General features: G+C 38.2%; 1 protein-coding gene across 2 annotated transcripts; it reads right to left on the reverse strand.

The window, feature by feature from the left end:
• Positions 1-723: 723 nt before the first annotated feature.
• LOC137109261 (nectin-1-like) lies at positions 724-14,957 on the reverse strand. 2 transcript variants are annotated; one of them, XM_067494856.1, is made up of 10 exons: positions 14,407-14,955; positions 6,780-6,892; positions 6,053-6,311; positions 5,601-5,718; positions 5,100-5,281; positions 4,887-5,004; positions 3,876-4,027; positions 3,639-3,771; positions 3,472-3,535; positions 724-3,076 (listed from the first exon to the last, which is right to left on the reverse strand). In XM_067494856.1, the coding sequence occupies exons 1-10, from the start codon at positions 14,456-14,458 to the stop codon at positions 2,756-2,758; spliced, it is 1,512 nt and encodes a 503-aa protein (XP_067350957.1). In that variant the 5' UTR covers positions 14,459-14,955; the 3' UTR covers positions 724-2,755. The 2 variants fall into 2 exon arrangements, with proteins under 2 accessions (XP_067350957.1, XP_067350958.1); XM_067494857.1 differs by lacking the exon at positions 3,472-3,535 and having other exon boundaries at positions 2,889-3,076; positions 14,407-14,957.
• Between the last annotated feature and the right edge of the window lie 378 nt (positions 14,958-15,335).

Consider the following 15,335-nt stretch of genomic DNA (forward strand, 5'->3'; position numbering starts at 1 on the left):
TATGAAAGACAGATGCAATGTGGGCAGGTTAACCTTACACACACACCTGCACACTAAAAGCCTTCACCCATATTTAACTTGGTTCTTTTGGTTCCAGTTTGGGTAGAACATATAAATAATCATCACAGTCATTAATCATCACTCTGACTTCCCTATATTAAAAGATGTCTTCTAGCTGAAAAATGCCTCCAAATGACATCTCTTGGAGGAACCCTCAGTGAAAATGATCTCATCTTGTCGCTCATACAATGGAGTTTGTAATCATGGTCAACCTACTTTTCAGAGCTCTTCCAGATGACATCATCTGGACCCCTTAAGATGAAAAACACCTCCAGGTGATGTCATCTGGAGGAGTTTTTCAGCAGAGAAATATCAGAAAAAGCAGAGAAATATTTCCATACGGGGAAGTCAGAGGGCATTCATGTACATTTACACGCTAAACTAAAGTTGATATTTGGTGAAGTCGCCCTTTACCTATAGGTGACACCCAAGCTCCTAACATTTTTTTATTGTGTTTTTTATGTAACAATAACAGTGTGTGCAATTTAATTCTCACATGGGTCAATCTGTGATGTTGTGTGACAAAATCAGGAAATCCAATGAATGTATCATGCAGACATGCTACAAGCTACAATACAAAAACATTTTATACACTACACAAACAGCAAGAGACTCGAATGGATTTATGAAATCAGCAAGAACAATAATTTATTTCAGATCCTGACACTTTTCCAGTTTCTTGTCATTTTTGCAGAATAAATATTTAAAAGGTCAAGATTTTAATTTCAGTTGTCATGTGAGGACCACAGGGCAGGCTAAACTCTACTGATGAGATTATAGTAATGCCCTGCGTTTCCTCACACGCTGTGACCTCGACTCTCTGCAGACCAGCATTTAAAGATACAAAGCTGCAGCGTCTAAACTCATCTCTGAAACAATTATTCTTATTCAGTGTTTTTAATGGGTTTTTGGTGAATAGAGCTTATGGATTTCATATCAGAGAAAGAGAGGAGGAGGTGGAACCATGAGTATGTAATGTGAGACGTTTGTCATGAATGAATTCAGGATCCTGATCAGTTTGCCTCAGTTGGCAGAGACAGAGGCCACAATAAGAGTTTTACATTATACAAAATATCTTAAATGAAATTACACATAGAATATAATAATATTACACTAGAATAAATGAGAATGTGCTTTTTATTTAAATTTTATTAACTTAGAATCATTAGTTTGCATGAATTGCATAGTATCTTTAAAATGTGGGAAGGACACTATCCATTCAAATTTTCTACTGTTTTATTACCGTAAATATCACAGAAGAAACACACAAAATAAAAAAAAAGATATTTACACCAAATTGAATGTAACCTTTATAGCACAAGCACCTTGTAAATCATGAATGACTCTTTAAGTCCCTTCCTGGAAAGAAGGACTATGTGAGCCATTGTGGTTACGTCTCTGATTGTCATGCGGTGATATCATCTCTTTTGAGCCTCCAGTAAAATGATAGCAGTAGGAGTCTTGTTGTCCTTGGTAAATTCAGTAAAAGAAAGAGAGAAAGAGCGGGTGGCAATAACTAGCTTTCAGGTCTAACAGAAGCAGGCAGTAGCAGTCTGAGATCGGCTCTGATGCTGATCCAGGACTATATTGAAGGTCTGCTGTGCAAAGAAGCAACTGAACGAAAGAGGGAAATCCAGACAGACTGAGCTGCTGCTGAATCTAAAGCTGGACATCAATCATGGCCAATTTGGTATAACTTCATTTTAAAACCAGTAACAGATGTTTTATTAAGAGTTGCCTGTTTACAAATATGCAGCAGTATTAGCCATCATTTGGAGATTCTGGTCACCTCATCAGTGTTCATTCTCTCTTAGCTCTATTTGATCTCTATTAGCTCCTAAGAAAGTACCTGTACTCCCAGTTAGTTGCTAACTTCAATGGGTGATGCATATTTTATACTCAACACCCTTAACAACTTAACAATAAAATATTAGACTCCTACTACTTAGGATAAACTACATGTGATCTTTAACAGTACAATACTCATGCAACTTTACATGGCAACTTTTATTTAAACACTAAAAATTCAAGGTTCATCAAACAGCCAGTGTCAATGAATACTTTGATACCACAAATATAAACACAAGTTTCATAAATCAGCGACATATCTTCAGCAGATTAAAAAGTTTTTTCCTTGCAAATGATACAAAATAGGAGTAAAAGTATGACATCAGGACAGGAGGTAAAACGGGCTGTCAGTCAGTACAATGTAGGATATAGAGTGTGGTCAACAGAGCTAAAGAAAGGAATTCAAATATTTCTGTCTGTTTGTTTGTAGTCACTCAATGTCACTCAGTAAAGTAGGCAGTCAACCACAATGGACATCAAGAGATAATCCTATCTGTTTAGTCTGAAGTAATTCTCTGTACATCCATGCAACATAAACTTATTCCGATTAAATTCAAATCATCTTCACTTTGACCTCCTCTAACCTAAACAATAACCTTGCAGGCAAACATTTGAAATGCGATTACACAATTGTCCATTTCAAGAGATTAAATAAGACAATAACAAATGGGACAAACAGAGAAAATGCTCCGAAAGTTCAACAACAGCTGCATTGTTCTTTGACCTCCAGAGTTGTCTACAACACTGCAGACAGTGCAGAGAAATTGCCTACTCCAGAGATTTTTCCAGCCACCTCTCAGCAAAGGTTCGGTTTCAAATTGTGTTTGTTCAGTGTGTTTTTGTCAGTTCAGACGTACTGCTCTTTAGGAAATGTGTATGCTGCCACACCTGGGGGTGGAGAAGACAGGCCCGGTACTGACGGGTATTTGAAGATTGCCGTCGTGTGTGAAGGAGGAGAGAAGGTGTTTTTGGACATGGTGGTGGTGGTGCTGCTGCTGCTGCTGGTTGCAGGGGTTGGTTGTGATTGATAGGGGTGCTGGGGCAGAAATGAGAGAGGAGGGTGGATGGGAGGGGAGTAGGGCTCTGGGTAATCATCCTTGTTACAGGCCAGTCTGTAGCTCACATAGTCTGCTGTGTTGGGAAGCTCTTCATAAAACCGCCCTGGATGCTGTCGAGAAAAGGAAAGATAGTAAAGACCTGTCTTTATGTGGTTTTCAGAAGTTTTAAGAGTTTTTTCGTTTTTTAGTAAGAATTTAGTTTGCAGCAGAATGCAGCCCTTGTTCTTGTTTTGGACAGTATTTTTATGTGTTACATTGTACAAGCATCATTTATCCAGTATCATTTTTAAATTCTGATATTTTAGGTCTGTTTGAGAACACTGGAGGACGTCTCTCCCTGCCAGTCTTTGTAGCATTCTGTTGTAAACTTATGTGTGTTTAATGTTTATCGTGTATCATTGTTACTTACAGGGTGTGTGAATATCCCAAAGAAATATTTGTTACACAGTAACAACTTTCAAATAAACATGTGACCTGTAAATTACAAAGACAACACATAGGCTACCTGAATATCATCTCCTGGTCTTTTCCCTATTGGCTGGGACAGTTTTCTGGATGTAGAGTCATTTCTGATCAAAGATTCACAATGAGTATGGTAAGAGTGCATTTCAAATCATGGTGGGACAAACAAGCAAGTGAAAGGGAAGGAGAAATAATGTTGTGTTTACATACGAGGAGTTTTCTTTTCTGCTTCTTATTTTGAGCACCAGGACTGTGACAGTAATGCCCATGAGAACTCCAGCAGCCAGTAGTAGTGCGATCACACTGATGACATCACTTGTTGCTATCTGCGGTAGTGGCTTATCTAAAGAGACCACACACACTGACATTAATAAGACTACAAATGAAGGCAAAGGCACATTTGGAGGAATAGCAAGAAAAACTGAATGGTTAGAAAAGTAACACCACCTATAATGCTGACGTCCACAGAGCCTGATCGTGTACCGATGCTGTTGGTTGCATCACAAACATAAATCCCTTGCAGGTCATATGTGACTGGTCCTTTAAATGTAATTACGTTTTCTCGGATCTCAGCATTACTCGGTATGGTGCCATTAATCCTGCACAATACACAGAAAACACAACTTAAATATTATTTCAATTCTTTCAGTTACAGATGCTCTCTGTTTGTTTTATTTATTTTATTTGGGTTAATTTGAGTTTTTGAAGACTTGGCTTCCTAGTTTTTTTTTTCCAAAACTGCAAACTCACAGCGTGCAAGGGCATAAACATAGAGTAAGTTCAAACACTTTAATGTCATAACTAAATCCCATTATATGTACAGTCAATAGACGTTCACTGGTCACATTATTAGGGACACCTGTACAATTTAATCTTATTCAGTACATCAGTTCTGCCGTTAATTCTATTTCTACTTCTACTTTTAAGTTTTTAAGTTGAAACTGTCAGATGATAATTCAACTATGTGTTTATTATTGATGGCATGGGTGGTGAAGTCTTATTGGAAAGCATTATATTTTTCCTTCATTCATTTTAAATGAGGTGGCCAAAACATTAGAACCACCTCTTAATATAAGACTGTTTTAACTAAAAACGGAGAACTTCTAACCTTGTAAAATTTGATTTGTGCAGGTGCACCTAATGGCCATGGAGCATATATAAACAGTACAAATGTTGAACTGTATTGCAGACAAAAAGACAAAACAAATATCACTTAGACAATACAAATAATACAATAAAGATAAAAAGCTGTTGTATTCTTTCCTTTTTGTGTGTAAATACAATATATTTGCGATTAAAATAGACAATATTAGTCATAACTAGTATATATAAATAATCTTTTAATTCTTTTAGGAGAAACTTAAGCTTAACTCTCAGTCTCAAGACACATCACAATCACAATCTTAAAGTGTTTTTTACTCGGACAGTCAAAGCAAGTAAAGCATAAATCGGACTAACAGTTTCCACTGGTAGAGAGAGACGGGTGGGTTGGCATCAGCTTGGCATTTCAGCTGGACGGCCTCTCGGTTCAGGTACCAGTTTCCATCAAAACCTTCCACTGAAACATCTGGCTCATCTAGTATGCACAGAAAATTAATAAGAAGCCTGTCTGTACATTCATTCTTCATTTTATAAAATGTGTTGATTATGTACTGATTGAGAAAAACTTACACTGAATATCAAGAGTGACACTGTCAGTGAAGACCTCCTCATTATACGTTGTGACACATGTGAGCGTTTCCTTGTGTGTTTCTTTGCTAGGTACCAAAATGTAGTCACTCTGGACAGTGAATGTCCCGTCTGAGTTTCTGTACTCGCGTGTGTTTACTTGTCCTGGTACCCTCGTCTCCCACCTGAGTAACCAGTGCCAACACAGAGGTACATGGATATGTTATCGTATGCAGGTATACAGTAAACAGAATGAAATTATTTCATGGATTTATATATTGTGAGCAGAAATTCAAGAAAAATCAGTGAGTATAAAATGAAAAAAGACAGCAGTAGTTGTTTTAGAGACGATGAAACATTGCTGAGCTGAACTGAACAGGTGTGAGCATTTAGCATAGAGCATAGAGCATAGTGTGAACCATGCTAACTGTTTAAAGTGTTTAAAAAAACTGGGCTTACTAAATAGGGAGAGTGAATTCAAGTAAGACAACAACATACACACACCTGATGGTACCAGGTGGTTTTCCATTGGCAGAGACGCAGGTGGCCACTGGTGTTTTCAGATTGGAGGAGCGAGCCACAAGCGTTGGTGTGGAAAGACTCATCTGAGTTGTCGGGCGAACTGAGAGAAATCAAATGAACAAATTCTGTTTTGCTACATTTATTTTCACAGAACTCTGTTGACAAAGCTGGAAGACGTCCCTTCAGTTAACCATTTTGCACATATTAAACAGTTAACTGTTCAAAGTAAGTAGTAAGTATCTATAAACATTCAGTCCAAAACCCAACATTCATTTCTGTCTAAACGTCACACTGTAATTGGATAAAGTTCAACAATGACCCTTTATGCTCAACAATACTATCAATGAGATAAAAAGAAAACCTCTGATGGCTTCAAATCTGCAATTTTCCATTTAGCATCATCTGTTATATGTGAGAATGACCCCCTGTCTTACCGTAGACGGTGAGGTTTACACTGTTCTCTTGATTTCCTGCAGGGAACGTGGTGTATTCACAGATGTATGTGGCCTCATCTGAGAGTCGGAGTGAGGAGAAGATGATGGTGGTGTCTTCAAGATTTGGCGTTCGCCGCCTCACCGCTGCGTTCTTGAAGGTGACGCGATCTCTGTAGGGTGGAGCCACAGACACACCCAGGGATGGATTGGCGATTGCCATGTTCTGCTTAGTGCCGTTCACTAGTTTCTGCCAAGTTACCTGTGGATAATAAGAATGGATGTAATGGAAGGAGTTAAGGGTGTAGTATGGAAGAGTCTAGTCTGACCTGAGGTGTATTATACTGCTACTAATTAAGGAAGGTGTTGGGTGAACCACCCCTTACATTGAAACTGCATTTAGGGACATGCAAACATAATCCTACACCTAGTACAATTTATACACCTAGTACAATTTATAATTAAATTAGATTTCTCCAACAAATATGTGCCATTGCTGTGTTGTTTCTTTTTCTTCCTTTCCAGATTATTTCTTAACTTTATTCAGTAAACTCAACAAATGAGGTCAAGAAGCAGCAAAAAACAGAATATTTCTTTGCAGAAAAACACACAGGCAGCATATATGCTGTTGGATCTGGATTCTGGAAGGCATGTCCTGGGTGTGAGTGACATTCATTCCTCTTGTTGGTTTATATGTTTAAATGTTCATGTGGAAGGCTGAATACTGTACCTGGGAGATTTTGACTGGTGGAGAGCTGTTGATGAACCGACAGCTGAGATCCACCTTTGAACCAACATACCCTGACTTCCCATCATCCACTTCCACAGTCTGGCCATTTATTCCTGGAGGACAAACACAAGAGTTAATGACATAAAAACACTTTCACCTGTACTGGGCATTCAACAAACATGTTGGCAGCTTCCTTTGCTCTTAGCACGATCAAAGCTTTTTGCAGTCAACACAACATGTTAAGCTTATAAAGTGAGCTGAGCTGTCAGCATGAGTGGTGAGCTGAGGCCAAAGGTCGTGGATTAGAGAAATGTATAAATAACCATGATCTGTTTGGCTACTTCACCAACATCCCCTTTAACAAATCCACACCTGATCACCTTCACTTCCTAAGTGTAGAGTATGTCAGTCACATGTGTTTACTTGTGTTTGTCAGATTTACTGTACTGTAGGTAACAGCATATTTAATCTGGCAGGTTCACGAAGCTAAACTTGATGATGATGATGATGATGACACTGAACAAAACAGCCTGTACTTCACTTAAGTAGATTTAATTATGTCTATCTATTCTTTTTACTCCACTAAATTTCTAATCAAAGTTGTGTTACACATTACAACCACATCGCTGCACACATTTCATAATAAACCACTTTTCCGGTTTTTATATAAAAAAACAAAACACTTTCTTCTTCCATGGTCTCACTCAAAGTGAGTAGGAGCATTATTGTATGTTTATTTGTACCTTAACTTAAGTTTAGTCTTTGAGTACTTTAGCCCTGTAACACACATGGTTAAACAGTACGACCACAGAAGAAACCTCTCTGCTTAATTCACCTTGTTGTATCTCAGTCAGTAACTATAGTAACTATATTTAATTAAATAATCCAATTTAGCATTATGTAATTTACAAAGCTTTAGAAATAATACTTAATGGATATAAAATCTCTGTCAATTCACTCTGGCTGAGATGTAAAAGGCGTGAGAGAAGGAAAAGCATAAAAATGTACAATGTACTCTCACCATCAATAATTTGAATTACTTTTACCTTATTTATAGGGGGAAAAAAAATCACCACTTAAGGGAGGAATAATTAGTTAATGCAAGCTTAATTTAGCCTGGGTTTTGGTGCCAGATGGGCTGCTCTGATTTACTGAGAATGGTCTGAAATAGAGAAAATATCCAATGAGCAACAATTCTCTCTGGTAACATGCCTTGTTGATGACAGAGGTCAGAGCAGAATGACCAGACTGGATTGAGCTAACAGAAAGACAACAGTTACTCAAACAACCACTCATTACAACCAAGGTATACAAATGATTACCTCCGAGATACATGTGGAACCGTGCGGTGGAATGTCAGATTTTGCATCATGTATAACACTCTGATTTGCACAGGACTTTTTTAAATTTACTGCCCTAAAATTATTTAGTATTTATTGCCTTGTCTTAAGTTTTAGGTTACTGCTAGAATTTGTGAATTTCCACTTGGGATGAAGAGCCTGGATGGGGAGGTGACCAAGAGAGCAGCTGTTTGTTTTCCATTTCAAAACACACACCCTCACCAACTTAAACCTGGTATCCACTGTTTTTATAGCTGTGTGACCATGATGACTGACATCTAGTGCATCACAATCACCCACTAAGTCAGCTAAAAGGTGGAGTGGAGGCCTACTAACCCACATCAGCGGCGGTCCTGATATGAACTAATAATGACCACCGACTGGCGTGACAACACTCGAAACCAGGAAATACAGAGCTTTTAATACCCATCTACACAGCTGACAGCAATCGTCCATAACATGAACAACAAAACCACAAGATGTGAAGCACAACCTGAGCTATATGCGTTATGTAATTTAATAAATTTAATAGTTTGGTTTTAGAACATTGACTAAGTGTTATGTTTTCATTTTTATCCACCAGTGTGTTTATAAGTCACTGGGGTGGAAGAACATCTCCATTACATATTAAGACAAATGTTAGCATAAGAGGTTTTATGGTTTAATCAATATTAATGCTATTAGCTTTTTCTTTTTTTTTAGTTGGTCCATTGTTGCATGATGCATGATTCTGACTATGTCAGAGCACAGAGATGACTATATAACTGCACGCTTTGTGAATTTACCCTGTGGGTCCGGCAGTTTTATAGTACACTGCTCAATCAGCTGAACACTCTTTTTCCCATTGAGCTGCCTGGTTTTGGAAAAGCAAATGACTTTGTCATGAAAAGGGCTTACACCTTTTTTCCTCAGGACATTTTAAAATGATATATTTTGGTGTTTATTTTAGATGGCTTGTACGAAGCACGGACACCACCAACCAATTTTTCCCCAGCAACTATCCATGACAGCTGCCTGTGCAGTTTGTCTCCTGATAGGCTTAGACAAAGCTCAGTGAATGGTGTGCCCCTGGGGTCAGTTCTCGGTAAAATCCTCTTCTCTTTGTACTGTACCCGCGACCCCTCGACCACATTATTTTTTATTTTTATCTTTCATCACAGTCGACAGCACCCTCTGCACAATTTAAAACTGCATTACTTTAATAAAAGACCAGCATGTAGAAACCTAATTACTGTATGTAATAACCTCACAATCGTGTGATATTTGTGAGTTACACAAACTTGATAAGTTGTGGCCGCCTCACATGCTTGTTCTCCCCGTGCTTGCGTGGCTTCCTCCTGGTTACCTCCCACAGTCCAAAGACATCCATATTAGTGTAATTGATAACTCTACAGTGTCTGTAAGTGTGAATGTGAGTGTAAATGTTTCTCCGTGTTGGCCCTGAGATAGACTGGTGACTTGTCCAGGGTGTACCCCGCCTCTCGCTCAGTGACAGCTGGGATAGGCTCCGGGCTCCCTGTGACCCTAAACAGGATAAGCAGTTACAGATAATGGAAGGATGAACAACCTTGACTGGTTACCTCATTCAAAATGTTAAATCTGCTTGTAAAAATCTTGCCACAGCATTACACCTAGCTCCATGGCATGACAACAGGACAAATTTTTTCTAAATTAATCATTTTTTAAATTCATATTTTTGTCCATTAAGTCACTAAACAATGACCGTACTACTCACAGGCAATTTTGGTCTCCAACTACCAACAATGGAGGTCTACTACACGTATGAGAAGATCATTCTGGTTGCAGAGTGACACAGATTTCCAATGAGTAATATTGATGGTTCTATGACAGAACCCTGTCATATTTTTTCCATAATACATACATACAAACATACATAAATTCAAACATGCAGACTTTAAAATGGAAAGACCTCATAAGATTCATCTGCACTGCTGAAACAATATGAGAGGAACCTGGACAATATTTGTTAGAATATATAGTTTCATATTTTTATTAGAGTGGAATTTCATAGTTACATTCCCACATTGTGTGCATGTGTGTGTGTTTGGCGGGGGGATAGGGGGTAAGGGTGAGTGTGTGTGTGTGTGTGTGTGCTTCTGTCACTAGAGAGAAGAAGGCCAGCAGCGTGAGTAGATTACAGCATTTAGGATATTAAAGTGCATTTGCATTAGAGATTTTATTGTCCATTTGCTGTTTGGACATTTGGACAAATGTTTTTGTAGAATTGTTTTTGTTAAACTGAGATATGTTTCATTGTTTTGTTGTTTCTGTAAAATTTGAGACTTTTGTTAAAGTACTGATCTGCAGCTTTTGTTTCTTGGTAGTGTGGCTTCGTGCAAAGATGAAATCTCTAATTCAGCAGCATCTCCAGCTTCATAGCTGCCACAAATTAAGATCAATGTTCTTATTCAATGTATCTATGTCTAGCTAGAAAGCGAGTAGGTCCACATTCCTAACTCTAGCAGGACAAACAGACTTACCTCTCTTTCACCCACTTCCATATCTAATTTGGCGCACAGCTCTCCCAACTTCCTCTTCTCTGCTCTGTCAATTCACATTCTTCTATTGTTTAGACTAAATGAAATGACCTCACTATTCATTTGACACTAATCTATAAACAGCAGCACACAGGCAACACACGACCATGGGAACCCCACAAAACAATAGCAATATTGTTTTCAACTCGAGCATGTGCAGCATGTAAGAACCATAAATGTATCACAGCATGGTGCCAGGCTTTTCATTTGTATCCTGAGAGCATATCCTCCATCCATGACAATGAGACTTTTTATGTCACAAACCATTTTTGACTTCCTCAGTATAAGTTCAACAGAGAGACAGTAGCAGCTGTTGCTGGAGGCTGTTATGAAACTATCCACATCAATAACTTAAAAAAAAAAGTGGGTACCTGATAAAGGATTTAAAAAAATATATACATAACAAAGATAACAAAGAACAGGCCGAAATAATCAGCAATAACAATGATTAATGGACAAACAATAGACGTCAGACATATTAAATCTATCTAAATCTAAAAAAATCTAAAAAGCACTTTAAAACTTAATTATAAATTAACCTGTTCATTATTGTCTCAATTGATCTAAAACATTTAAAAATGTCCATGTCAGTTTTCCACTATTGTTTTGTCTGGTCAACTAATTCAAAATCTTGAGATATTAGAGAAATACCAAAGTTTCCATTTTTGCTAATAAATTTAAATAATTGGTAAAGTATTCAACTGACCTTTGCGACCCTATTAAAATACACAACAGCAGTCCTGTCTAAACCCAATCGAAAGACTGACAAAAAATACATTTTTAAAATACATTTTAAAACCTCAAACATTTGTCTGTATAATTAAAGCTGTGGACAACCTCAATATGAGGTAAAAGTCCGAGTATTCCAACCAAAAAATACTTCATTACAAAGTAGAAGTTGTTCTAAAATGTTGTAGGTTTTGAATTTGATGCTGTTATGTAAAGGTACAAGTCCCATCCAGATTTATTTGAGAAACTTACGTAAAAAGTAATTCAGTGTGGAACAAAAAGGGCTCAGCTGGTAATGTCTGATCATTTTTTTCACCAATTTACAAACCAATCTTCATCGGCATAAAGTTGCAATAAACCAAAGCAACACGTTTAAGTCAAATAAATATGGTGGTGTAAAGGCGACACATTTTCATTTGAATTGTAGTGGAGTAAAAGTAAAAGAAGCTAAAAATGGAAATACTCCAGTAAAGTACAAGTACCACAAACTGTACTAAAGTACAATACATTAGTTAATGCACTTAGTTACTTACCACTTTTGTGTTGCGCACATCTAAGATAAAAATTGTTTATTTTGAGCAGGTTTATACTTGTGAATTATTCTGCAAAGACTGATATGATATGCTAACATCATCTTAATTAGGGACAATATACAGTCATTTAATCACAAAGTCAGTATTGCAGACATTTGTCTCGTACGACACATATAAGTCTGATTTCATTTCTGCTGTGTCACTGATAGAAATGATCAGATTAAATGACTTCACCCACTTACCAGAAGGCAACAGAATGAAGTAAAAACTATGCAACAGATGAGAAAATGAAACAGAACAGATTAATGGGTTAATCTTTAGACCATCAAATCTGCAATTGATCTGGGATTACACACTATGTTAGCGTCTTTGGCCTGACTTACAATGTAGGGAAATTGGAGGCAGAACGAACTGCACATCTACAGGTAATTTGATTCACTCATACAAGTGGATTGTTGTTTTACATAGCAGCACATCCTCAGTAGATTTCACAGCATTACAACAAAGAACATCTCCTAAAGTGAAAATTGACTTTTGAACATAATGCCCACTCCTGTCCATTTTTGTATCACTGAAACAGAAAAAACTTTTAATCCTTTGTTCTTGCCAGAATAATCAGAATCTTTTTATTGTTTTGAATTGGGATCTGTGTGCACACGTATTTGTGTTGTGTTGGTGTGTAATCTTTGTGTCACTGTAGAAACGTGGAGTGTACGTTTGGCAGGCGTTCAGTGGGCAGCTCACAGGATTATTATGTCTGTTGCTGCTGCATCTATGTTTTGGAAAATGAGAGTAGAACATAAATTTAATAGGGAGAGGATACAGAAAAGCATGAAGAAAATATCAGTGGAGGAAGATCTCCTGACAGAGAGACGAGGTGAGATGGGGGCTTCGAAAGGGCTGACTCTGGACAGAGAGCCACACAGAATAGAAAGAGAACAGAAGGGCTGTGGGTTTGTGCTGGATTATTTCTGTGGGATAGCGCCTGTGTGTTACAGCTGTGGACAGTGGATTAATTCATGAAGATGTCTGTCAGTCTCACTCAGCCTTGTCTTTCTGCAGAGCAGCACTGCAAACTGAAAAAGCATCAGTGACTACTTGTGACAGCACTCGCACCAACCTGGTGGTACCTCACAGAGGCTGACAGTATTGTGGAGGTGCTCTGACAGATACACTGCTGCAACAGTCATCAGGCGGAGACTTGGCAGTGATCGTGTTGTTATACCCTTCCTTCTCCCTGTGCAGCTCTAATCCACTGCTCTGTCCATCAGCATGACAATCCTACACACAGCAGAGCCTCACACTTACTAACAACGCATACACACAAGTACGCGCAGCAGCAAATTATTGCTCAACTGGAACGGACGGGGTTTATCACTGACCAAGTGAAAAAAACAATCGCAACAGATGTCACATCAGCTCAACTCATCCGTATGCTGCCACAATCAATTTTTTCATTATGTAATATGTATAACACCCCAACACATTTTTTTATGCCAGCTGTAGATCTGGCATCAGCTTAGTGTGATTACACTGCTGCTCTATAGTCCATTCATTGAAACAGATACACACACAGCACAGGAAGATGAAGGAATCTGCATGTGTGGCCACATCTTAGTGTGATTACAGCAGTGCACCTGCTGACAGCCACTTCAGTTTGACACAGTGAGGTTTAGACTGACTCAGAAATACAGCAGCTTAGTGAAAAAGTCAGATTGGATGTCTGGCCTCATTGGAGGTCACCTAAACAAGAACAAGAGTTAATCAAATGCAAATTTGGTTTTGGATTCAGTGATTTGGATATGAAAGTGAGAGCTGTTTTAAAGTGTTGAAATAGGCCGATAAAATGAATAAAGAAAGCTTATTTTATATTGACAAGGACATTAGTTTTAAAAGTTACTAGCAACTTTAAAAGGGTTTAGAGGTTGTTACCTACTGGCTTCAGTTGCTTATTTTTTATATAAGAAATAGATATACTGTCCGTTACCAGGTTGTGAAACATCTTACTAACATTTGCAACTGCAGACATTGATGCCTTAGGCCCTCTGGTCTATAAAACATTATTGTTATTAATCAATAGTAAAACCTATTATCCCTTCCTTAAAGGGCGACTTATTAGAAAGTGTAAACATTAATTCCAGTACTTAAAAATGAAAATCACATTCAAAAACGATGTAAAATACAGACCATTACCACTGTAACATTGGATTCAAATATTCTAAATTATTTAAGAAAAACGTGTTAAAATGAAAACTGACGCCTGCCATGATCAAAACAATGGAAATACACATATTTGTATATGATATTTATGACTAAAAAGTAATTATGGCTATTTACTGATTTTGTGAGTGTTCAGCTTCTCTCTCACTGTGATTGGTTTGAAATAGAGAACTCAATATTCCTTCCACCTGGATTCACATCACCGGTGATACATCCGTTTCATGCTGTGAACAGCGGAGCATCTTACCTGGAACGACACAACTTGTTATCAGGAATATCCAAAATCCTGGCTTTTCCATGCCCAACACGGCGTTGCCAGCTTCTCAATGTGGTTAAATTCCCAGTGTGGACTTGTTTTCCGCCTCCTGCCTCCCAGACAGCAGCAGTTTCATCAGGGTCCCGTCAGGTCTCCATGTATGCGACAAACCGAGCCCCTCACAGACTCCTCATTCACAAACTGTCAGCCAGGAGAGATTTTGTTTTTAACTCTTCTCCGCACCCGGTGTCACTTTTTCTTTCGACCAGTTTATTTCTTCCCTGCGGCTGGTGAGGGAGCTGCAGCAGTCTGTGTCCGGCTGAGGGCTCGGCGGGGATAAAGCAGCTTAAAGCGTGGGCAGATTATTTCCGAGACAGCCTACCGCCAGTCCCGACCGACAACTTGGTGTCACAGGCTGAGCTGAGCAAGCCGCCAGCAGGCTGGTGTGTAGAAAAAAGGCGCAGTCAGGTTATTTTAAATGGACACACTCAACAGACGCAATTAGGGGCCCAGACAGAGACGTAGCTACTGGAGATAGCGCCCAGTGACTGTGGGCCCCCAGTTTGATGTTGATGCTGCCGATAATGAAACTAAGATTTGAGTTCTGTGTTGAAACATTAGCCTAAATAAACACAGATTAAGGAGCTGGAGAGAAAAGTGAATGTTTCCTCATTTAGATTTTGACAATTTAGACAAGAATTGAAAGATTTAATGAATAAACAATTCATACATTTTATCTTGATTTTTACCAAGCTTCATAATAAATTTGTAATAAACAAAATCAATGAAAAATAGAAAAGGTAAATCTGACACGTGTAACCCAAGTCTATGTGGACTATAGCATGCTAAAAAATCTCTGGCATCTTTCCTAAAACTGCACTTTTTATTCAATGTCATCAATAACAGTGAAACATGCTTCA

This window comes from Channa argus, chromosome 24 (assembly GCF_033026475.1).
Source record: "Channa argus isolate prfri chromosome 24, Channa argus male v1.0, whole genome shotgun sequence".
Classification (NCBI taxonomy): Eukaryota; Metazoa; Chordata; class Actinopteri; order Anabantiformes; family Channidae; genus Channa; species Channa argus.